Below are 26,146 nucleotides of genomic sequence, written 5' to 3'. Positions count from 1 at the left end.
CATATTACATTTTTGAGATCAAATGCAAAAATATCAAGATATACTGTATATCAAACATTGTCAAAATTTGGAAAAATACTGATTAATAATTTTTTTTATAGCTATAAATCGACAAAAATTCAAAAAAAGTGTACATATCTGACGGGCAACAAAAAGCTCAATGAGGGTGCTCAACTACTCCTAACAATAAAAAAAAGAAAAACAATAAGAAATAGTTGGCACGCCCCAGCTCCAAAAGTATAAAAGACTTATTTCATGTTCTCACAAATATATGACGTTTCGAGCCGTATGGTTCTTCATCAGAAACGTCACATATTTGTGAGAACATTAAATAAAAAGTCTTTTATACTTTTGTAGCTGGGGTGTGCCAACTTTTTCTTTATTTTTATAGCTATATCGCCCATCACTCATTCTGGGTGGTTGCTTACAGGCTTGAATTAAAACAACCGCGTTTTCTATACAGCAGGCTGTGTGAAAGGAACTGCACTGGAATCACTCCCTGCTGCATACAATTGTGTGTTGCATGTTTTTATCTGCGGTTTTGATGCCAGTCCTATGGACATTGCCGCCATTGATATTTACTTTAGCCACTGTCATTATGAAATCAGGTAATAGTCATGGCATTTCTACAATTGGAAATGTTTTTGGGGCAGACCTGACCAGTTGAACATAGATGGCCTTCATCCCTCCTAGGATGGTGCCGCTCTTCTCTCTAGTAATATGGCACATAGTTTTAGAGTTGGCACTTAACTGGGGCCCATGTCAGTATGCAGACAGACTGGCTAAACTATCTAGTGAAAGTGATAAATCCTGTTTGACATTTGTACTGGCTACTATATACAGGCCTACTGTATGAAAGCTACATTTCGAGTGTAGCAGCTGGACCAATCAGACACACAATTATTCTTATACTTTTTTATTCTACATACTTTTATATCTAATTAATAATCCAGCAAACCCCCTCACCCAACAACATAACTAGGTGCCAAGGCGTCTGTGACAACATACATTTTAAAATCTTGTTAATTACTTACAAAGCACTAAATGGATTAACTCCTCATATCTATTGCGATCTCAAAATTCTGGCCAGTTTATAATACCTAGAATATCAAAATCAACAGCAGGCAGTAGTAGATCCTTTTCCTATTTAGCACCCAAACTCGGGAACAGTCTTCCTAACCTTGTTCGGAAAGCAGGAACACTCTGTCAGTTTAAATCTAGATTAAAAACACATCTCTTTAACCCGGCATACACATAACACATTATAACATTTCTATAATTCACATCCATTAAAGGACTGTTAGGCTGCATAATTTAGGTCAACCGGAACCGGGAACACTTCCCATAACAGCCAATGTACTAGTTACATTGTAAGAAGAATGGCATCTACACTAATAATAGTTTCTCTGTTTATGCCAAGGTTACCAAAGTCAGCCGTATCCGGTCAGTATCCAAACCAGACCACAATGCAGCTCTGAATGTCAGGGGAATTCCTGTCAACTAAACAGTCCCCTGTCAAGGCCTTGTCGACACGACAATCATCAGCACAGATCCTCAGCAAAGACCACAAGAACCAGTCCTCTGCACAGACCTATGACTTGTCTCCATACTAGTGTGATGAATTCGATCCTCAAGCAAAAGGAACTAAATGAAATATTTGAATGCTACGATCCACAATCTGATTTCTGATGTGTGATGCAGCCTGAATCATAATCACACTGTGTTCATTTGTTGGACAGAGGAGAACTGGCCCCCTGATTGAGCTTGGTTTTTTTCTCCATTCTATCACCTGATGGAGTTTGGGTTCCTTGCCACTATCTCCTCTGGCTTGCTTAGATGGGTCACTTATTATTCAACAATATTATTGATTTGACTGCACCGACACTTTTGAATGAGAACTGAACTGAGCCGCACGATGACATCACTGTTTTCTGCAGAAGTGCTTTATAGATGAAATGAACAAATATAATAATTGATGATCTTTACGATAGAACTAAATCAACACTGAACTGACTTGAGCTGAACAATGACACTATTTTCTTTCAGAGCTGCTTTACAGCCTAAATGAACTCTGTTTGCATCACTGAATCATTTTCTTATCACTGGAAAGCTGCTTTGAAACAATCTGTATTGTATAAAGTGCTATATAAATAAAGGTGACTTGACTATGATAGGTGATAGCCCAGGTTACTAGAAACTTCCATGCCCTTGACCAATAGGTGCATTTTAATTAGGGATGCACAGACCAGCTGGGATGCACAGATACCATTTTTTAAGGACCGAGTACGAGTAGCGATACTTTTTTTCTAGTACTCGACGATACCGATGCCTATACATTTATTAATTTCTCTCTCTCTCTTCATTTATTTATTTATCTATTTTTTTTGATGTTGCAGTTTTCCAAGCACAAGACAGTGAGACTAATGAATGTAGGACACAGGGCTCTCAAGTCTCACGCATTCACCGTGAGACAGACGCATTTCAACCATTTCACACGCTCACACGCCACACCTTGTATTTCTCACGCTGAGAAGTAAGGGATAACTTGTCCCTCTATATACAATTAATGGAGGAGGCTATTATACATTGCGCGTTGAACTATTATAAGCACCAAGTTCCCGTACGAACGGAACAGACCAATTTTCTGCGCAACATGACCGAAGCCCAGTTTATTTAATTGTGCATGCGTGGCGCGCGAATGGCTGTATACTCTGCGCGCGTTCACCAGTGCTCTCCAAAAGTGTGATAAGATTTGTGCGAGCCGTTCCTATCGCAACGCTGAGAAAACATCATCCTGCACCAACATAAAATAGAAAGACCTCCTTTACTAGAATTTACCTATTGTATTTATTGTGGTAAATTGACTAACTTGTAGAATTTATAATAGATTATCTGTTAAGGGAATAGATTTTTCACCAAAGATTTACATTACAACTGTGGCATACTGTGCTACAGTTACTATGAGTATAGGCTGTAATTATATCCTTATTGTAATAAATTCTTTAAATATATTACAAGACAATTACAAGAACTATAGTTTTTCAAAAGGCCAAGTACAAGTTAGAATTAAGACAAGAGCACAATTGATTTTCCCCATGTGTAAAATGTGTTCTGCTAATAATTACAGATATTAGGAAAAACCTAGCAGATGACAGGAAATTAACATTTTCAATATAAGAACCGTTTAAGTAATGTTCTTTAAGTAAAATTCTGTCAAAATGCTTAAGACTTTAGATGCTTAAATATAAAATACATGCAGCTATGTTAACCAACTTTGTATGTGGATATAACCACAAAAAAGACAATTTTGCAAAAATAAACAAATAAGCGCACAAATAAATCTCATGAGGGAGCATGCCCTGTGACCCCGCTAAACCCCCCAATGTTCAAACCAAAACTACACCCAACCCCTTCATTTTTTTAGCATTTTGATTTTACAATTCCTAGATGAAATCACTTGCCTGTGATCAAAAATAGTGAGAGCTGATGTTGGGGAATGTAGCCAAATTCATGCTAAATTATTATTGATGCAGTCAAAAACTCTTCCAACTGCTTTAGCTTAGTTTGGCTATCTGAAACTAAGGAAAGTACTAGAGATGTATTTCATTATTTTATTTCAAATTCTACTGTATTAATACTCTTTTCAGCAATGTTAAGACTACATCTCTTAGAGCAGAGCTCTCTGGCTATCATTTCAGTAATATTTAATTTACTGGCAATGCATACATTAATCATTGCATTTATCTGTTTCAAAGATGTCAGAGAAAAAGCAAAAGAGTATTATTTCATTCTGGGCACCAAAGGGTCAGCCCCCTAAAAAGGTTGCTACATCAGAGGAGGAGACAGTGGAAGAGGTGGAGGCAGAGACGGTGGAGAAGGTAGTAAGAGTGACAGTTGGGGAGAAAGTAGAAGAGACCATAGAGGAGACAGTGGACAAGACAGGGAAGAAGAAGAAAGCATTAAGTGGAGCAGCCACCAGGTGTACTTTAAAAAGTGAGTGGTCAACCAAATGGCCATTCATTACCATAGGCACCAGCAGCTCCTACAACTGGTGCTCTGTTTGCAGACAGGAGAACTCAGGTGTGAACAGGCATATAAAACAAAGGTCATCAGGCCAAAGAACAGGCACTTCAGTCAACAAGCAGCATAATTTCTATTTGTGCTGGTCAATTATGAACAACACTGTAGGTAAAATTAAACTGCTAGCAAAAACTTGAGAGAATTTGGTGGGGCAGAGGGGCCGTGCTGCAAATATTTGAGTGGCTCCTCCCCTAACAGATGTAATCTCACTCCAAACTTTTAATAAAACTTGAGAGCTCTGAGGACAGCTTCTTTATTATTACTCTAATGAAAAAAGTAATAATTTTTATGTGCTTGTCACAAACTTAAAGAACAAAAATTTCACTGTGTCCAATAACCTTCAAAGGGCATAATTACCAATATAGCCCTATATAATTGCTGTTATATAAAAAGAAATTAACAATACAACAAATACTATAGAGATACAAATGAAATAAACTTGTTTTTCAGATACAGTAGGTTTATTTACCATGTATACATTTATTTAACATCTTTTGTTGTTTTATTAACATTAATGATAAAATATAGGCTACGGTCCCTTTAAGACCGAATCCATGGATACCGACACATATCCTGTTTTCACCCAAATGTTAACATCCACTTAAGCCATAACGGACTGTATTTACGTGAGATACTCCACACAACGGACATTTTGACAACCATGTGTGCATTTGACCATTCAGGCTCAAGGAGAACTGATCACGCGCTGTCTGAGAGAACTGGGATCGCGTGCAAGAAAGAGAGAGAGTGCACGAGAGAGAGAGCGCTTCTGGTCTGTGTCATTAAGTGCAATTCTGCCTATCCCGCCTTCACTAATCGATAACGAATTGTGATTGAAAGCATGCAGTTCGCAATGTGTGTGTTGTCATCATTAGTGTCTCTGTGCACAGAAAATTCTGTCAGTTATGTCACGTGAGGTATCTGTCTTTGGTATCGGGGGTATTTTTACAAGTACGAGTACAAGTACATGAGCTTGGTATCGGGCCCGATGCCGATACTGGTATCGGTGCATCCCTACTATTCATGAAAGTACATAATTAATAGTAGCTCTTTGCAAACCAACATTTCTAAAACTAGTAAAATTAATTCATGAATAAACTAAAATAATGGCATTTTAACCGTCATCATCTAAAGTGTCTTGTACCTTCAAATTCAAAGCTGCCGAGAGTACGCAGTGCCAGGGTGATGCTGCCCACATCGCTAGCCTCAGGGATGTTGGTCAGGCTGGGTGATGCCAACTGGTATGCCAGGCCCTTGGGCATACCTGGGTGACGCAGTGGCTTATGCATGAGCACAAGTGAAAGCATCTTTAGCAGACCGTCCTGAATGTCCTTTTTCAGCTGTGGGATCTGTCTGCTCAGGTCATACAGCACTGCAGTCAGAGCAGGACTAAAGAGAAGAGAGAAATGATGTCTGAATTTTCTGGCATGTACAATACAAGCAAAAGTTTTGTGCACAATTAACTGCATTTGTGTTTAATAAGTTTTATTAGTTATTGTCATTAGTTGTCATTAGTTATCATTAGTTAATAATAACTGAGAAAAACTGAGAATAAAACACTAACTCAAAGTAGCTTGACTGGTACAGTACCTGAGACCAACAGCTAACATGGGCTCCAGAAGTTCTTTGACATCCTGTTGGATGCTAGGCCCCATAGCTCTGGACAGCATACTTATACAAGTGAATACAGTAGCATCCACCTGCATGGTCTTCTGCCTCCTAAAACATTACAACACAGGACAGAGGGAGGAAAAGAAAAGAAAATCAAATTTATAACATTCTTAACTTTTCATGTTTAGTGTAACAAAACTAGTACACTTGGAGAGTTTTAAAATCTGATTGTGTGTGTCACATTCAAAGTCATGAATTAACATACGGGCTAAATTTTATGTTGAACTCTGGTCATGTTGCCTTGCACTAATAAACATTGGATGGCAAACTTCTTAACTAATTATTACTAAAATTTGTACTACTAGCAAACACACACATTCAGCAAAAACACTGTAGCGTCTGTTCAAAATCGGATCTGCCCGTCAACTTTAGAATCTTCAGAATGCTTTTAGCCTCCTAAACTGTGCGTGTAAATCACAAATCGGCTCCGGCAAGTCCGGGACCAATTGCCCCATTGGCACCTTTGTTACCTCACTGAAGAAAAACAGAAGATATTCTCACCAGCTCTAGAGTCACCCTGGTGGGGCTAAGGGCCATGTGGTCACAGACACCGGCCACAACCCCAATACACACACACATACAGACACTCACAAACACGCATGGAGATTGTGAATGTACATTTATCCTCCAAATATGACTGTGCCAAAGTGTACCCGCCGTTGTATTTCAAGGTGCATGTATGTATCCCTTGTATATAAGCTTAGCTATGACTGTAGTTGTATTAGTTTTCTTCTAAACGATAAAATTCAAGTATAAACTGTATCTCCCCTTTTATGTCTTTGCCATCTGAGAAGTTTGGTCTCATTATAAAGCTTTCGTTATGCCCTAATTGAAAACTGTACTCAGATCTGACACTTCATAAAACATGCAAATTAGGTCATAAATGGAGACAAAGAAAAAGTTTGCCCGCCAAAATCGCACCCTCATCATTGGTTGATGTACCCAAGGAGGCATTCTGGTCTGTTGTCCTTAAAACACAATGACACGCGTCTCTTGGCACAAGTTTTCTTTTGTCAAGCCTTCTTCATCCGTCACCCGAAGTCTTTACTCTTCATCGCCTAGGAAACGGAGTCTTTCTTCTTTATTTTCCGGTTATCTTACTCTTAAGTTAAACCCTTGTTTGAAAATCCCGCCGAAGAACCCTTTCTCGGAAAAGGACCAATCGCTCCAGCCGCACAAACCGAAACTCCTGCAGAAACACGAAACGACCACAGCACCTGAACCTATGCAAGTATAGAACCATTCTTTTCAAAGCGTTTTAAGCTCGATGTGTAAGCTGAGTTTCCTTGCTGGCTCTCAAAGGTTTTAACTGTTCGTAATTTGCCATTTCTTTGATCACCTCTGTTTTCTTGACTTTACTTTCGTTTTCTCTATATGTGTATTATTTGTGTATATTTAGCCGTATAGCCTCTGTATCCGTAGTTTCATATATTAAATACATTATAATAATGCTCGATTGTTTTCTGAATGAGCAGCAGAAACAAAGTCACTTCTACGTTGATTCTGCAACATTGCTTTACGCTTTAATGCTATAATAGGAAGTTATTCTCGTGGCCAGAGAATAACATTTCTTTTATAATAGTCTATGAGAAAACCCATGGTTTGCTGGACAAACTAGAATAGCTTTTCTAAACATTAAACTAGAACTAATCATATATGTAATTAATTATACTCTGTTGTAATTAATTCACAATATATGTGCATAATTCCCTCTTTGGTCGATCTATATTATAATAGGTCATAACGCGTTATGATTTATTATATATATATTTCACCCATGATTTGAGCTAATTGATTAAATACCTGTAATTCGCTACAACACACATTCTCCCCTCCTTCTCTACACTCTCGGAGGAAGAAGTTTCCGAACTCTTCTTTTCCAATCACCCTACTACCAGGCTAGGATAACCCCACTGCTTAAGAAACCCACTCTAAATCCAGCACTTTTAAAAAACATTTAGAAAACAGACCGGTATCCTTTCTTCCATTCATTGCAAAGACACTTGAGAGAGTTGTGTTCAACCAACTGTCTACTTATCTCACACAGAACATCCTCCTGGACAACAACCAGCCTGGCTTCAAGAGTGGCCACTCAACAGACTGCTCTGCTCTTAATTACTGAAGCCCTGAGACTGGCATGAGCAGCTTCCAAATCATCTTGCTGGATCTGTCTGCTGCTTTTGACATAGTTAACCATTAGATCCTCCTGTCAACTCTCATGACAAAGGGTATCTCGGGAACTGCACTCCAGTGGTTTCAAGTCTTACCTCTCAGGTAGATCCTTCAGGGTATCTTGGAGGGATGAGGTGTCTATCCATGTCAACACTAGGATCTGTCACTCAGTAACATGTTTTTTTCTATCACTGCTATGCTGATGACACACAACTCTACCTCTCATTCCAACTAGATGATCCGACGGTTGCTGGTCGCATCGCATCCTACCTGACAGCCATTTATGCCTGGATGAAGGACCACCACCTTCATCTCAACCTTGCAAAGACGGAACTGCTTGTGGCTGGTGCCAACCCAACACTTCATCAACACCTCTCCATATAACTTGGTTCGTCGACCATAACTCCTTCCAGGACAGCCAGGAACCTTGGAGTTGTGATGGATGATCGTTTAAGCTTCACAGATCACATTGCTACTACAGCCCGATCCTGCAGATTTGCTTTATATAACATAAGGAAGATTAGACCCTTCCTATCAGAGCATTCCACACAAATTCTCATCCAAGCTCTTGTTCTATCCAGTCTGGACTATTGTAATGCTCTCTTGGCAGGCCTTCCAGCATGCACTGTCAAACCTCTGCAACTGATCCAGAATGCAGCAGCAAGAGTGGTCTTTAACGTGCCGAAGAGAGCACACGTCATACCTCTCTTCATCAGTTTGCACTGGCTGCCAATAGCAGCTCTCATCAAATTCAAGGCTCTGGTGTTTGCCTACAAGACAACCACTGGCTCTGCACCACTATACCTAAACTCACTACTTCAGACTTATGCGCCCACCAGAAGCTTGCGTTCTGCAAGTGAACAGCGCCTTGTGGTGCCATCCCAAAGAGACACGAAATCACTCTCACGGACCTTTTCTTTGTGTATTCCCTGCTGGTGGAACGACCTGCCTAGCTCAATCCGAGCAGCTGAGTCTTTAGCCATTTTCAAAAAACTGCTAAAAACACATCTTTTTCTTCAACACTTGACCCAGTAATATTAGCACTTGCTTTTTTTTCTATATCTTTTCTCTTTCTCTATTTATTTACTTCAAATCCTTGCTACGTGCACTTTGCTGGAATAACTGGAATTTAACACGGCACTTGCATACTGTTGCACTCATGTTGATTTGATTGCTTCTATTGTTCTCATTTGTAAGTCGCTTTGGAGAAAAGCGTCTGCTAAATGATTAAATGATTGATTGAGATTCTGTAAATTATAAATACAGCCTGCAGCCAAACATAGCAAATGATGATAGCAAATTAGCAAATTAGCAAAAAAAAAAAAAAAAAAGAGATAAAAATAAATAAATAAATAAATAAATAAATCAGAGTGTCTTACTCATGGTTATACTAACAGTTCTATTTAAACAAATAGTGGCTTCTTTACTTTTGTCTATGGTACAAGTTGTCAAGTGAAAATACATAAACACAAGAAAGAAACTGTACAATGGCCAATTTCATGGTATCAACAGATGCTATTATAAAAGTTAATAATATTAATTTATTTAACATGGATCATAATCATAGTCTTTAAACAATAAATCACTTAAAGCTATATGGTTTGTCTGCTAAAAAAAAATAAAATAAATAAATAAATAAAAAAATCACTGTATGCCCTCTCGTTGCTTATTGCTTTAATTTTTTAGGCCTCTAGATAGTGTTTGGATCTGAACTGTGCATAAAAGTTTGGATTTGGATGGTTTCAGGTTCTTACTTGTGTGCAAAGTCTTTAGGTGGCAGTGCAGCTTTGATAATCTCCAGGATCTTGGTGAGGTAGGGCTGAATTTCGGTCCTTACAGCCACTACCAGCAGACCCAATGCTTGAAATGCTGCTGTCCGTTCCTTTTCTTTTTTCAGGCAGCCCAGCAGGTGCCCCATAGTGTCCTGTAAATACTGATCTGAGGGTAGAATTAAAAAAGGGGCGAAAAAATGTATCTATACATATACACACATAGTCAATAAACAAGTAAAGCCAAACTAAATTATTATTGTAATATGCACAGTGGTAACACAATGTATTTTAAAACTTAAGCTTTGATTAAAAAAAAAAAAAAAAAAAAAAATTATATTTGACATTTGATATTTTTTTTTACTAGTGGGTGCAGGACACTATAGTTCATTTATGTAAGTGAGGATAGCAAAATAAAGTAAACTGATATATTATACCCAAAAATTCTAACCAGTAAATTTGATAAAAATTTGGAACCAAAAATTATTCAGACACTTTGACCTGACCATGTTTTGCTTAAATGTTTTTTCTGACACAGTTTAACTCTGAGATCTTGTCATATTTTATTTTAAACTATAGTGAATAAACTGTATTGATGAATGAAATGTTCAAGGTGTCTGAATAAATTCTAGTTGGACTGTATATCACTTAATTAAAAAGACATTCAATTATTGAAATTAAAAAAAAAACAGCTTTAGAAGATGATCACAAGTAGGAGGGTTACCAGTGAAAGTATGAGGCTGGAAGGCAGCGAGTCGAGGCAGAAGGTTTAGGATAGTCATCTGGATTAGTGGATTCTTACTGGTCCTGTATTTCAGCACCCAACGGCACACCTGATACAACAGCAGAGCCATAATGTCATGAATTTTGTGCATTCTTCCCCTATGGCATCCGTACATACTAATGGCTTGCGATCACCCTCTTTCTCTCTTCAGCGTGGGACATGACATGGATGCCCCCTCTCTCCCTTCATTTTTAATCTTGCCATAGAAACTTTAGCTATCTGGCTCCGCAGCCACGATGGTTTTGAGGGAATTTCTCCTCATGGATTAGTTCACAAGCTCTAGTTCACAAGCTAGTTCACCCCCACTTTTGGATATCCTAGACAAATTTAACCAACTATCTAGCTATGACGAATTTACAAAAAAGTGAACTTTTTTAACTCTGAAGCTAAAAAACTTCCACGATCTCTCTTACCCTTCAAGATTGCCTCTGATGGTTTCAGATATCTGGGCATCTTTTTTACAAGTTCATATAAAAATCTATTTGCAAAAAAATTTCAACCGCTTGTGGACAAATCCAAATAGGATATGTGTAGGTGGGCCTCTCTCCCTCTATCCCTTGTAGGTCGCATTAAATTGGTCGAAATGGTTATTCTGCCTAAATTTCTATACCTCTTTCAACACATACCTATTTGCATTAATAAATCTTTTTTTACTGGCTTCAACAGTCTTTTGCGTTCATTTCTAGTGCTTCAAGCCTGCTTGCTTCAAGAAATCAGTTCCACAACTTACTAAAGCTAAGGGAGGCCTTGCACTTCCCAACTTGCAGCAGTATTACTGGGCCTGTAACATCAATAAGCTTCTCTTTTGGAACAGGGATATCTACTCTGATAATTGTCCTCCCTGGGTGCATACAGAAACGTATGACAGGTGGATACAGGACATTTTCTACTGTATTGAGCTGGAAAAGTTAAGATGCTCAATCTCTGGTTCACTTAAATCTTTTTACAAGACCTGGGACCCCTTCTTAAATTACATTAAGGGTTTACCTTGCGCACCTGTAACTGGCAATGATACATCATTTTCACCTATTAGAAGAATCTTTCTAGAAGGAACTTTTTAGAAGGATTTTTATTTTTCTCCTTTTTTTTTTTTTTGGACATTTGAGTTATTGGATGGGGGGGGGGGGGGTCATGTAAAGGATATATAATGGACAATGTCTTACAGTCTAATGTTTTTTTTAATGATGTCCTATTCTGTACTGTCACTGAAAACCAATAAAAAGATTGAGTATAAATTTTGTGCATTCTTTTTATTCATAATACTACTCAGAAATATAATTGCACCATAAAAATCTATTCTCAGCTCAGCAACTGAAACAGATGTTATGGAACATTTAGACAATATGGGTCATTCCTGAATCATATTAGCTTAAATTTAACAAATCAAAACATTTTTGAAAACTTTTTAATTGGGAGAATATTTAAATACATGCCAATTTCCAAGTGAACTGGACAATCACCCTAAGAAGGGTTTCAAAAAGTTTTTCTGAAAATTTAGGAAATCTATATGACCATTTGATTTGAGGGTACTGACTGTAGCCCATACGTTTCTGCAATTATTGGCACACGTGTAAATTTGATTATTATAGAGCCACCTAGACTCAGCACAGTCTTACAGTCTCTTGCACTCATTCTATAATTAGGTTTTTGTGTTTGCGCTCTGGAGAACGCCAGAGTTTTTGTTCAGTGCTGAGTTCTGCAAACTCGCAAATCCTTTCATTAACAAACAAAGACACAATGTAAAAGATTCATAATGCAGTGCAGACAACTTTATTGATTTTAATAGAACTTTGTGAGATTGCGAGCCGAGATGAGTGAGATCTATTTAGTGATTAAAATGTGAAGTTGTAGAAAACTGTCCAACTGACAGTATAATTAAAATTTGAATTTTTAATAAACTTGAATCTTAAGTTCAAGAAATGTTTAATTGTCCATCTGAGTAGTAAAATTAGAATGTATGACTCAATAAATCAAGATAATTTACAACAACTGTGAACAACTAATAAATTTGATTTTTGTTGCAAGACGTAAGATTGTCACGATGCATTAATCTCAATTTTAACAATGAAAACTAATTTACAGACAATGATGCATGTGCAACAACAATAACATGCACAGTTGTAATCTACTGTCGTAACATAATATAACTATCATAATATGGTTAGTTTGGTTTCTATTAATATCGAAGGCTATATGCTTAATGTGTAGCTCCGTTTGACACATTTTGTATTGGGGGGTCCCTGCTTCATGTCTCTATTGCCTAAGGGGTCCTTGCCCTGAAAAACTTTGAGGACCCCTGCCTTAAAAGATAAATCTGTCAGGACTCATCCTTGACCGAGATCCTGTATTGCCCTGTTATCACTGACTGATCTCTGGCTCTGATCTGCTCGCCTTTTTGACCTCCTCTCTTTCACTGACAACTTGGACTTGGTCATTGATTCAGTTCTGAACGTTACTTATAAAATAAAGTCTAAATGTCTTATTAAATAAAGACAAAAATAAGATTTTTCCTGTTAGAAAAAAATATATATTATCTTCAATGCACATGCAAATGTACCCTAAATTGTAGACTGAGCCAAAATAAAGAAAACAAATAAAAAAGGATGCAGTTTCTTCCTCTTCACTACAGTATTAAATACAATCACCTGGTCAAAACGCTCCTCCATCAGTTCTCTGCAGTACCGGCTCTCCACAAGCGTGCTTTTAGAGGGAACAGGTGCAGCTCCAAAACTTAGGAAGCCCTGTGGTGTGCTATATCCCAGCAGCCCCAGCAGAGCATTGGACTGCTGCGGCTGCACTGACTGAAAGCTGGTGAAGGGTGTGATATGCCGTGGCTTAGTGCTGAAACCCATCAACTCCTTACAGTACTTATCATGAACCATCTGCTGCTGCGTGATCTCCTCCATCTCTTCTCTCATACGCTTCAGGAATGAAAGAACAAAAAAATAAATACATCAAATAATAAAGTAAAAGCACTGAAGCATCAAATTATGCCAAAATGAGTAAAAGATCAAACAAATTAATGATACAAAGAAACAAAAATAAACAAAGCAAGCAAAAAAAGTAAAAAAAAAAAAGTTGAATAAACAAACAGGCAAGAAACGAACATGCAAAGGAAAAAAAGATCAACCAAATGAACAACCGAAAATGACAAAAGATAACAAATATAACAAAAGAGCACGAAAGAAAGAACAAGTAAAAACAAGCAATACAAGAGAAAGAACAAACAAAAGAACCAAAAAGACCAAACAAAAATAAGAAATGAACAAACAGGAAAAATATTTACAATAAACGAGCAAAACAATAAGAAAAAGAACAAAAGAACCAATAGAACAGAAAAAAGAAAAGAAAAGAAAAGAAACTAAACACAGTAAATAAGCTTTAGTAATGCTGGGTACACACTAAAAGATTTTCGAAAACTTTTAAAATGTGAGAGACCACAAACATGAGGACAAAAAAAAAATCCTAGATTTAACCGTTTTGCTCCTATAGTGTGTGGTGTGTCGTGATGTGACAAAGACAGCACACCACACACAAACAGATTTTCAACCAGAGTCCCGACTGTGAACACAGGAAATCTCGCAAAATCTCGAGACTTCAGAATAAACAGGACGGACGATAGGCAGGGAGAAATGGCGATGATAGTGTTTGGAACTATTTTGGTATGTTTTATAGGACACATTGTATTTATACACACGTGCTGTTGCCACAAATTGACAAGCTGATCCTCCATCTCTGCTGTCCAAATCCATTTAACTTTTGTTATGCTTCTGTCTACTGTCAGCACGCTTTCTGATAGGATATTGTTTCGTTTCACGTGAGAATCTCCAAGCGTGCGCGCATCTGTCCTCGGGGTTCCCCCCACACATCAGGAATTCTGATCATAAATATTCAACATGTTGAATATTTACGATTTGTGATCGGGGCACCTCCGACGTTCTTCCGAGCAGATTCAGTCATTCTTAACACACCTCAGACCACAGGAAAATCTAATAAAATAATCTGTTGAACCATCAAGATAAACCTAGGATTGTCAGAAGGGAAGAAATCACCCCAAAATCAGCCCGATTATCTTGTGGTGTGTACCCAGCATAAAGCATTGTAATGTGAGGTAATCATGTGTCATGTGGCCCATAGTATGTGCAGTTTCATACCTCTCCCTCCATACTGCTTATTCGCACTAGTTCATTGAGAATGAGTAGAGCTCCATGAACACGGTCATCCTTATTCATGCCTTTCTCTTTAGCCAGAGTTTCATCAAAACCCTTCTCGGCTTCCTCAAATGTTTGCTGTTAAGGACAACAAAATACACAGAATGTGAGAGTGCCCATATACCCATAACATTAATGCAAACACATCTGAGAACAGTTGAGTGTGTTGATTCTGACCTTGTACCACTGTGGCTTCTGCATCTCTTTGGTCTCTCTCTGGGTGGTGAGGATCAGACAGGCTCTGAGTGCAGATACTGCACCCTCACGAATGGCCTGTTTGGAGTCCCACACAGCATAGAAAATGTTATCAAAGAACGGTTGCACCTGCTGGAAAAAGAATGTAGGTGCGCTAACAGCGAGCTCTCGCAGAACCAGCACCTGAAACAAAAAAAAAAAGTGCCAAGTGTGGTCAGTTCACTGAGGAGAGCAACGAGATCACACAGACTTAAGTATTGTTCAATAAACTTGGAGAGATTCTGATATAAAGTTTTTATTGCAGCATATCCGATACATTAATTAAAATAATCCTAGGAAAAATGCTACTTTTAGTCTCCTGTATCATATTTGATACAGCAATTTCTGTCGCCTCTAAATTATCAACATTATCAAAACTACTGAAAATGTGTTGTACACAATCGGCTACATGCCTTCTATTGTCTGTTCACAATACTGGACTGAAGCAACTTAAGTTTACCTGACTATCTATAAAACACTAAAATTATATTAAAAAAACATCTCTAAATAAGCATTGTATTGCATTACCTTATATGTTTTGCCCCCCCACAATAAAAACTACATAGCTTTGATCATAAAACTAAGCCTTTAAGTGTCATCTTACTAAGACATATTATTGGGAGATACAGAGTGACAGCTGATATTCATATGCAATTTATGTAAGTAGTTTGCTATACTGTTATAAAGATCTAATTGATTTACATTACAATCAGAATTTAATCTTATTTTTGTCAATATAAGTATCTGTAATCACACCAAATCTCAGTTTGGACCTCTGAAATAAAATTGAGGCTTTTTTTTTCTTCCTTCAATGTGAGCTTTAACACTTTTTTGCTTGTTTTGTTTTATCTACAGGTTCAATAAACTGTTCCATTAAAAAAATAGATTTTTCTGGCTATTATTTCATATGTCAGGGTCTACAGTGCTACAGAGTTTCAAATAGTTTGTCTGCAATTCACTGTGACTATATAATACAATGCAGTTAATGGTTTCTACGCACCGCTGCGTGCCGTCTTCCTTCATTTCTGTCTGCTCCCAGCCATTCGAGAGCTCTCTTCACCTCAAACTCCACATACTCTGCAGTGAAGGTGTCTCCCGCCATGGACAGGTGACCCATGGCCTTAGAGGCCATCTCCATGACCACTGAGTCACTGGAGGGAAGCAGGTTGCGTAGGTAGTTTGCAAATCGGCTGATACGGGTGGCATTTCCCCCCTCCACACCGATCAAACTCACTGTAGAGACAGCAATTACACAATAATAACACTTCAAACCAAGCAATGAAATTATGACAAGTCACTCTCAAAGCAAAATTCATTTGATCTGGCACAATGGAAAAATAAGGTTACATACATTTACATGTTCCATTATTTTATTAAAAATAAAAATATAAAGGAGACAGTGATTGTCATTTGATTCATACTCACCTATGGCAAGGATACCACCTTTTTTCTCATTCACATCTGAGCTGGAAACCAACTCAAATATGTGGTGGTTCAGCTCATCATAGAAAGTGGTGGCTTCATCTTGGCTCAGCTTGAATAAGAAGCAAAAAGATAGGACACTAAACATGACTTTTGCCAATATTTGTATACTTTAAAGTAAGGATATACTCACATTTGGCACAGTTACGTTGTACAGTACAACTGTACCCCCTTCCCCACATGCCTGCACTCACATTGCACTTAATGTTCCGGGCCTGAGCATGCTTACATCATTAAGATGAAACTTTATTTTTTGAAGAAAACAGGAAGTAGCAGCTGTTGCATGCTCTAGCAGTTATCCATCATGCTACACGTGTACAGCGCCTCAGCCCACCTCTTCAAGCAGGCCAGGGCACGGGTTAGCGTATTGCACCCAGGACCAGTATAGAGTGATCACACTAGTCAAACAAACTGAACCTTGGGTGTCAAATTAGGTGCTCGGGCATGGTTCAGATCACCTAGTGTGAGTACACCCTAAGCACACCTTAAATTTTTTCTTCTTGTATACTGTACATGATGTGCTCAATTAATCAAATCGCAAATAACTGTGTTAATATTTACTAATAAAAGGCCACACATTAAGACAATTCAAAAACATATTACTATCACAGAAAAAGCACTGAACAGGCATTTAAAAAGTTGGCTTTCACTAGATTGTTTGTTGTATTTACATATCACTGGTCTAGAGTACACAGAAAATGAGCTCATCATTTTATTTTATTTTTTTATATAATTTGTAGTTCAAAGTAGCCAAAACTCTCATATTATGTTGCACTCTGTCCAGCTGTTTTTGAATGCAAGAACTAGGGGAGGAAATCTTTTGGAATCTCACCATTCAATTAAAAATCAATTTTTAGGGTCAAGATTCAATTAAAAAACGATTTTCAATTTTGAATCTAATTTCGATATATGCATAGATTTGATTTTAGATTTGATTCCAAACTTGTTTTTGAATTTTATTTAAATTTATGGTCCTTGAAGCCCTCCTTATAAGAAAACCTGTGCCCCCAATTGATTGATATTAAATACTAATGGGTGTAATTAAACTTTAAAGTTTTGTTGCATTATTAAATGTTACATTTTTTGTTGAATAATTAAATTATTTTCAATCTCGTGTTATTGTTTTACTTCAATCATTTTATAATATCTAAATATTATAAATTATTTTATTCATAATAAATTGCATTTCCTGTCTTTTAATTTTGTTAGATACTGGTATATTGGTACTAGTTATATTGTTTATATTTGTTCCCCTGGTACAGTTTTGCCATGTCTGTTTATTATTCCATTTTTTTAAGGGCTTGTTTTGCTTTTTTGTGATATCTGGCAACCCCCTCACCTGGAGCTTGAATGAAGATAAGCAAAGAGTGAGTAGGAGAACAGCAATATGCAAACTGAACAGCAGCTACTGTTAGTAGAGTTATTTAATAAAGTAGTTTAGATTATAATAACCTGTAACCGCATTATTATTTTACTCTTGCCCAGCCGCTCAGCTGTTAAACTTTTGCATCATTAAAATGTGATTGGTTTATGTGAGGCGGGCATGAAGTTGAGAGACGTACTGAATCAAAGGAAGTGATTATCAGCTGGTTCCAATCAGTGATCGATCACTTAGAGTTAGAAAAATATAATACGTGCCATTACATTCTCAATATTTAGTGATTTAGCCTTGATATGTGTGGTATCTGTCAGGAGTTAGTAAGCAATAAAGCAAACAAGACAGGAGTAGTGACAAACACAACCACACATTAAATCCAGAACACCACATCAGATCAATAACATAGTCCTTCAACCACTAGGCTTACAGACATCAAATGATTTAGGTCTAATAGTATGAGTGTATGTGTATAGTGAGCAGTGTTCTCAGCCGGAGTTGTTGGTGTGCAAGGAAATGCAATGAGACAGGAAGCATTCTATGTCTTTCCATCACTAAGAATGTATGTACCCACCCCAAGTTTTTTGGTAAACGTGAGAGGATCAGTAAACATTCTATGTCCATTAAGAACATGCAAGGGGTTCCGTACCCTCATTTTATCCCCCTCCTGGAAACAAGGAGTTTGAGCTCCCTGCTTAGCATCAGTGTGCTTTTACATTTTGTGTTGCAGCCAAAACGTAACCCTTCAGCGAACAGTCATGTCCGTTGACGGGTACACAGGAGAAAATGGCAAAATAAACAGCCTTGTGTGCATTTGCCTGCCATTGAAGAGCTGCATGTGGAGTGGCATGATATATCTGAAAGAAGTCAGTTACCACAGGTTCTCATGGCTGATGTTGCTGGATGGCCATTTGTACCATGTATTTGAGCACACATTAGGTGCTGGGTAGTAGAAAGAGGAATGATGGTGACGAATATTCCTTCCTTTCAGAAAAGCAGAGAAAGCAGCAGACATAAACTGAACACCGTTATCAGTAACTATTGTCAAGAGACTGCCATGGCGGCTGAAGACAGAAACGAAACCATAGAATCCGTAGTGAAAGTGTGAGTAAAGGAGACCTCAGGCCATTTACTGTAATAGTCAGTTAAGGTTATAGCAAACATGCAGTTGGATGCAGCAGTGTCAAATGGCCTGACTATATCCACAGACACTTTCTGCCATGGTCCATCTGGGAGCAGCACCGGCAGGAGAGGAGCAGGGTGTGACTGTGACTTACAGTAACAGTTTTGTCATTAAGCTGACACACATGGCAGGAACTGGCAATATCATAAGCACCTCTCCCTGATGTCCTTTGTGTGCTATGGATACCAGCACAGATCAAAGAGCCGCTGGTGCAATCAGCCATGAGCCCCGAAAGACAAAGTTGTCCTTAACAGACAGTTCCCGGTGCAGTTTAAAGAATGGCAACAACTCATCATCCAGTCCATTTGGTGGAAGGAGGCCAACCATTAGAAATCTGTATATGAAGTTTGGTTAGAGCAGGGCAGGAGGCATATGCAGCACTAACATCAGCAGCAGACAGAGAATTACAGGCAGCAGATAGAAAAGCAACAAACTACTCCTCAACATCATCAACAGGAGCTGGAGCAACAGCATTATCTGCAGGAGAAGCAGGTAAGGGCAAACATGATAATCAGTAGGGGCATTTTGAATCGCCTGTACATGTGATTCATTAGGAAGACTCTCCTCTGAAACAGTATGACCTAACAGCAGACTGGTTTGCCGGAAGCGACACTTGTATTTATTGAGCTGCAAGCCAGCAGCTTCTAGTCATTGTAAGACCACTTGAAGTGCTTTGTCATGCATAGACATGTCATCCATGGATGATAATGTCGTCCAGGTCATTTTCAACCCCTAACAAGCCAGTCAGGATGATGGTGTTCATCATCTTCTGAAATGCCGCAGGTGCTAAAGCCAATCCGTAAGGAACACGACAAAAACTGAACAGTCCATCGTGAGTAATAAAGGCTGTGAGGTCACAACTGTCCTAATGCAGCGGCACGTGGTAGTAAGCATTAGTCAGGTTGATGGTAGAAAAAACATTACAACCTTTTAAGAGCGGAGAGTAAAAAAGTCTACAATCACAGCTTTATTTGGATCTCTTATGTCAAGGCACATCCTATTTTTACCTGACTTTTTCTGCGTAACAACAGTTGGTGACACCCATGCAGAGGCATTGATGCGTTCTATTACCCCAGCGGCTTGCAAGTAATTTAATTCCTCTGACACAGCACTACGAACAGACAGGCGGCAGACAGCAAAGTTTTTGGTGCACAGGTGTGATGGTTTCATCCAGCTTTACGCTGTGTGTATAAAGATTTTAGCACATCCAAACTCATTTGACTCAGTAACAGTGCACTGAAAGACTGGCACAGCTGAAGCAGGCACAGGAAGGGTATTAGGAGGCAGAACTTGATTGTTTTCAATCCTCACATCCCTCCCCATGAGTGGTGTCCCTTTGTCCACAATGAAGAACGTAGCAGGAACTGAGAGGTCATTTGCTGACAAACATCCAACCACCGGAATTTGCACTTTTGTATGTCACCAGCCTGGCTGTGGGTTGCGACAGCACAACAATACTGAAATGGCATGCATAAGTGCTATAGGGCAGGATAGACACGGAAGACCCACTATCAACCACCAAGTCCACCACATAAGACTGTGAGCCAGAAGTAGATAGAGTCACTGTGTTGGCAATGCTGGAATAATGTATATTCGGTGTACAGTACGGTAACTTCTGGTAATTCAATTTCATGGACCTCACTTGTATTTGATTGAGCTGTTCGGCACAGTTTAGCGTAATGTCCAATCTTGTTACTCTTCCTGCATGCTGCAGTTGCAACTGGGCAGTTTGCAGCGTTGGCTAAGTGTGGCCCCGATCCAATCCACAGCGAAAGCATGACTTCCCCACCTGAGCAGAAATAAGAGGTGCATGTGATGGTTTCCCCATTGTTCTGCATTTTACTATGTGCTGCACAATTTGTACGACGAGAATTTGAAATGGATTTAGCCTGACTGGCAGCAGATTCAATCCGGCTTGCTATCGTAACAGTTCTGTCCAGTTCTGTTCAACTCAGATGAAACAACAAGCTCTCGCAAAGCAACAAACTGGTCTCGTGAGGCGCCTGACAGTGATTACGGAAGGTGTGGCGCTCAGCTACTATGCTTTCAATGCATCCTCTGCATCCTTATACGTCGTACCTGTGTTAGGCAATGAGTAGAAAATTCATTGTCCCTCTGTGCCAAGGCAGTGAAGCAGTGAAGCACTACAGCTCTCCGTCTTTCGTCCGGTCAGGCATCCCCTGTAGCATCAATAACCCATAGATAATTTTCACAAATCCACAGCCATGTGCTGAACAGTATAGCAGGCTCGCCAGGGCAAGGCAGGAAAAAACTCGGGCAAGGCACGTTAGCAACAGCCATCTTCATGACAAATGAAAAAAAGCCTAATCCTCGACACCAATTTATGGTATCTGTCAGGAGTTAGTAAGCAATAAAGCACACGAGACTGGAGTAGCAAACTTTATCCATCTTGTTCACTCTATTACCTCTGTGTTCACACACGTGACGTCATTACACACCAGTTCAGACTTCCTTTTTTTCCACATTCTGCTTGTACAAAGATAACAAACGACAACAACAAGCACATCTCTTAATCCAAAACTAGCGCCAGAGAAACTACATTACAACCTTGTGTCAACATTTTTATTTTCACAAGCAAACTTGCAAAATCAGATGCTAGTGAAGGGTCCGGGGATATTCCGTATCATGTAGCACATATAGTGTCTCAAATGAAAAAGCGCTCTCAAGTGCCCGCAGCAAAACATTTTTAGCTGGCTAAAAACGCTTTGGTGAACACACAGCCTTACTGCTCTTGACCAGGAGTGGACTATGATTAAAAAGTGGAACTGGACCTTCTTGCACAGAGCGGCCCACAGTACCAGGGTAGGGTTGCCCGAGCACATTGGAAAGGTCACACGTGATGTAGGCGGAAGTACTGCGGTAGGGCGAAAAACTCCATCTCGTTTTCTCCTCCAACTTCAAAATTATCCGACATCGTTGTTTTACCTTTTTTTTTGTAAAGGCCGTTTGAATTAGTCTTTGCACATTCACTTTGTAAACACTTGATCGATACTTCCCCCTATGTCACGCGTGACCTTTCCAACATGATTACATAATGCGTGCCGCATCTCAGAGCTAGTGCAAGATGAGCATTTGTGGTTAAACAGTATATATGTATTATTTTATTTTGTTTTATTTATTAATTATAATTTTATTTAAGAAATAATTTTATTTATTTCTTTTTTAAATGACATAATTTCGCTAGATAAGACCCTTATTCCTCATCTGGGATTGTGTAAAGCCCTTAAAAGCTGCATTGAAAGTGCAATTTGGACCTTCAACCCGTTGTTAACTGTTGAAGTCCACTATATGGAAAAAAAAATCTGGAATGTTTTCCTCAAAAACCTTAATTTCTTTTCGACTGAAGAAAGAAGGACATAAACATCTTGGATGACATGGGGGTGAGTAAATTAGGAAATTTGTGAAGTGAACTAATCCTTTAACATACTGTTTACAAATGCATAAAAAGGTAACAAGATTAATGTTTTTTTAGAAAAAAAGTGAGTATAGAAATATGAAATTTTGGAAAAAAATTATATTATACTTAAATTATACTTTAAATATGAACTAAAAGCACCAACAGATGGTAACAAGTCACTGTCTTAATGAATGAGTCATTGATTCATTCATTCATTAATTCAACCGATTTGTTCAAAACGGCTGATTCAGAAATGAATCAGTATTGACAATATTATGTTTAAAATGTAGGCTACATCACTTAATATTAGCTTAAACTTAGCCGATGTTTTAATTTATTAATTGTTTATATTATTTATTTATTATATACCATTGGATAAAGTATAAAATAGTGATGATTTTAAAAGGAGGACAAATGAGCAAACGGCTCAAGGCTGTGCCGGTAGACGGACATGGTATTTTAAAATTGGACCACCTTATTTAACATTTTTATCTTAAACAGTTGGCAAATATTGCTGTATTCAATCTCTTCATGTACATCTCTTTACATCTTACCTCACATTCTTAAAGCACTAAAAAGTGCCACGTTGGAATTACTGCTTGGGCTCGACTTCTGTGAACAGTAAACCTTCTTTGATTTGATTGGCCATCTCAAACATTTTGACATTGACGTGCGCTGTTGGACTGCTGCACTGAGCCAGAGCACACTATAGGTTAGTCATTTTGAGTCATGTGGGGCGTGTGGGCATTCGCCTGGGATGAGGGAATTATACATAAATGTACTATTATTCCTTCTTTATATATTTACATAGCAACAGGCCGGCCCACATTGCCCAGTAGCCCCTCACTGCAGAACACACAAGATCCAGGGGGCGGAGACAGGTAGGTTAAGGGATATGTACAGTGGGAGGAGTTGGATCCAGATCCAGGGGGTGGAGATGGGTAGATTTAGATCCAGGGGGCGGAGACGAGTAGGTTTAGGGATATGTAAAGGGGGAGGAGTTGGACCCCGCCCCCTGGATCTCGTGTTCTGCAGTGAGCACCATCTCACATTGCAGAGCGGCTCACCAGGAAAACTACCGGTGCTCCAAATGGCCAGTCTGCCCCTGCTCTTGACTAAATAACTATTGTAGCTTTAATAAGAATTAATATATATTTAACTTACGCAGTGAATACTATGCAAGACTATGCTTTTATTTTACAATTGATTACTTTATTTAATTTCTGTAGTATTTCTTTCCAGAATGCTACTCTTGGACCTGCCTATTTTCTGGAAACTTTTGGGAAATTATAAATACCAGAAATTTTCCACCACTTTGCATCCCTACTTGTGCTATTGCTTGTGATTTGTTTATTTATTACTAGGGGTGTAACAGTGCACAAAACTGACGGTTCGTTACCGGTTTTGAAGTCACAGCTTGGTACTGGTTCAGTACAGCAGGGGAATAAAACTAGACATAAAATTGCTTTTTTTTTTTTTTTATAATACTGTGCTTTTTTAACAAATGTGCTGCTGTGTTAATTCAATTATAATTAAAATTTTCTTAAGGATAAAAAAAAACTATCTTAACTAATGCTGTAAACTATATAGGGAGCCCTTTCTTACACATACTTACTTCAAGTGAACCAACATGCTGTAGACACTACTAAATGCCCAAGGTAAATGTATTGCTACGTGAGATATTATTCTCAAGCTGTTTTATTGATATCTTTCCACAGTTGAAACACTTGTTGAGAGATTACATTTAAATATACCGATCATCGTCACTTCTTTTTCTTCTGCTCTTTTTACTGGTAGCAAACAGCGTTGCATTTATTACTGATTATTTGTTTTTAATAATGTTCCAACTTTATATTATAGTAGTCAACATTTGAAGTGGATCAAAAAAGTTAATCAAATTTGTCCTAAGAACTAAGTTGTCTTAAGAAGAAGGTTTTTAGAACAACTTTGATGAAAGGTTTTGATCCACTTCAAATATTGACTACTGTAGTTAGGTTGCTGTTAGTTTTAGCTGTGTTATTGAAATTAGAATTGTGAAATTTCACTGGTATCTAAAATGTTGGTGTCGTATCAACATTATTTATTAGAATACGAATGGGTCAAATACAATGAAAACAACTTTTTTTTTTTCGGTGGGGCCAGTCAAAATTTAGGCAGGGTAAGTAAAAAATCTAAACCGATAGTGTGACCAGGCCAGTAGAAAAAAAATCCCTAGCGTTGACCCCTGTAAGCTGTAAAATCTAAATCATCCTACTTAAGTAATACTACTTTTCTGGGTGGATGAACTTCTCGTTATTTGTTATTGGCAGTATCCCTGTTAGCAGATCTAGCGCTACATCCACAAAGTCATGTGGTCATGCACATGCAGTTATGCTTCCATTATAAGTGTATTTACTGTAAACATGTTTCCTTTCTTGTTTGTTTAAACACACTGAAGGACGAGTCAAAATAATTTTTTTATGACAGTCACAGATGTGGTACCTAGACATTAAATTTTGAAAAGAAATATACAGAATATTTCTTTGACTATGGTCAAATCTAGGCTTTTGACTCTGCTGATGAAGTTTAATTATGTAAATACTTGGAGTGATCAAAGTAGTACAGTTTACCTCTCTTAGTTCTGTAGTGACATAGTGCTGGAGGTCTTTGGCAGCTTTGGCACGTGTGTCTTCATTGCGACTCTTAAGACCACTCACAAACTGCTGCAGAACTGTGGCAGTGCCAGACATGCTGGCAGCTGGGATGCAGCTATCCGTGGATCTGCCTGTAATTCAAACAACATGTCATATCAGAAACAGTTGTGTATGTGCAACACTGTAACATATATACACATATAAATATTTATTACTTAATACTTCAACACTATGACTCATACCGCAATGCTGCTACACTTTGTGTATATTGCCTTATTTGTATGATTTAATTGTCCGTCTTACTCTGTATACCTTGTATACTCAGCACCATACCCATTTAATGAATAAATAGACAAATATATGAGCTTACAATTATAAGTTATTCAGACCCCCAAATTAAGTGTCCTGCTCAAGAATTGAGCCTACAATATTACAGCTCCCAGCCCAGATGTTTAACCACAAAGGCTACACAATCTCGACTGTATAACACGTCATATCATCATCATTAAACCACGCTTAGCAGCGAAGATGAAAATAAGAGAAACGCATGTAGAATAATATAGAATAATAGAAGAACACAATAACAGGAGGCATAGCGTTTAGCCAGGTGCTAACATACAATCATCATTCAGCACCAGAGACTGTTAACTGTTTACGTAATATCAAACAAAACATTAAAAAGTATTACATGTATTTAAAAATGCAATATTTCTTACTCGTGTAAAGGGTTTTCCACTAGATATGTTGCACTCGTGAAACTGCAAAGACAGAAGGCGGGCACAAAAACTGAGTGACGTCGCTTCCGCCAATGTACAATCATTTGGCAATGCTTGACTGTCCAGTTTAACCAACCAACCATTCGCTCAAACGGAAACAGGAAAAGACACACAGGGTGAATTTCAATTCACATACATGCACTACGTAGTAAAATTGCGTAAAATATTGTAATGGCGTAAAAAAGCGATAAGGTAGTAAGACGGAACGCCAGTGTTTGGTAATAAAAGCAGTTCAAAACTGCGGTCAGGCCAGCCTCCACTTTGAAAAAAATGTAATTCTAGCCCCACCGTTGTTTTGTGGTATGCGTATACTATGCATTACGGTAGCGTGTAAAAATTCGTCAAAAAAGAAAGCGAT

The 26,146-nt window shown here is 38.3% G+C and overlaps 1 protein-coding gene across 2 annotated transcripts in view; it reads right to left on the bottom strand.

Moving 5' to 3' along the window:
* The window catches only part of mtor (mechanistic target of rapamycin kinase), a 272,554-nt gene extending 246,667 nt beyond the window's left edge, over positions 1–25,887 (bottom strand). Inside the window, exons 1-11 of one of the 2 annotated variants that reach the window (XM_051903439.1) lie at positions 25,729–25,887; positions 24,989–25,143; positions 16,347–16,455; positions 15,922–16,154; positions 14,865–15,065; positions 14,631–14,765; positions 13,122–13,397; positions 10,417–10,525; positions 9,678–9,861; positions 5,671–5,799; positions 5,225–5,469 (exon numbers count right to left, since the gene is read on the bottom strand). In XM_051903439.1, coding sequence (XP_051759399.1) covers positions 5,225–5,469; positions 5,671–5,799; positions 9,678–9,861; positions 10,417–10,525; positions 13,122–13,397; positions 14,631–14,765; positions 14,865–15,065; positions 15,922–16,154; positions 16,347–16,455; positions 24,989–25,108 — 1,741 coding nt within the window. In that variant the 5' untranslated portion in view covers positions 25,109–25,143; positions 25,729–25,887. Of the gene's footprint in view, positions 1–5,224; positions 5,470–5,670; positions 5,800–9,677; positions 9,862–10,416; positions 10,526–13,121; positions 13,398–14,630; positions 14,766–14,864; positions 15,066–15,921; positions 16,155–16,346; positions 16,456–16,536; positions 16,653–24,988; positions 25,144–25,728 lie in introns of those variants that run through there. The other variant, XM_051903440.1, reaches the window with a different exon arrangement.
* Between the last annotated feature and the right edge of the window lie 259 nt (positions 25,888–26,146).

Source organism: Ctenopharyngodon idella, chromosome 8, assembly GCF_019924925.1.
Source record: "Ctenopharyngodon idella isolate HZGC_01 chromosome 8, HZGC01, whole genome shotgun sequence".
Classification (NCBI taxonomy): Eukaryota; Metazoa; Chordata; class Actinopteri; order Cypriniformes; family Xenocyprididae; genus Ctenopharyngodon; species Ctenopharyngodon idella.
Note: the sequence above shows the minus strand (reverse complement) of the source record. Positions and strands in the feature narration are given on the sequence as shown.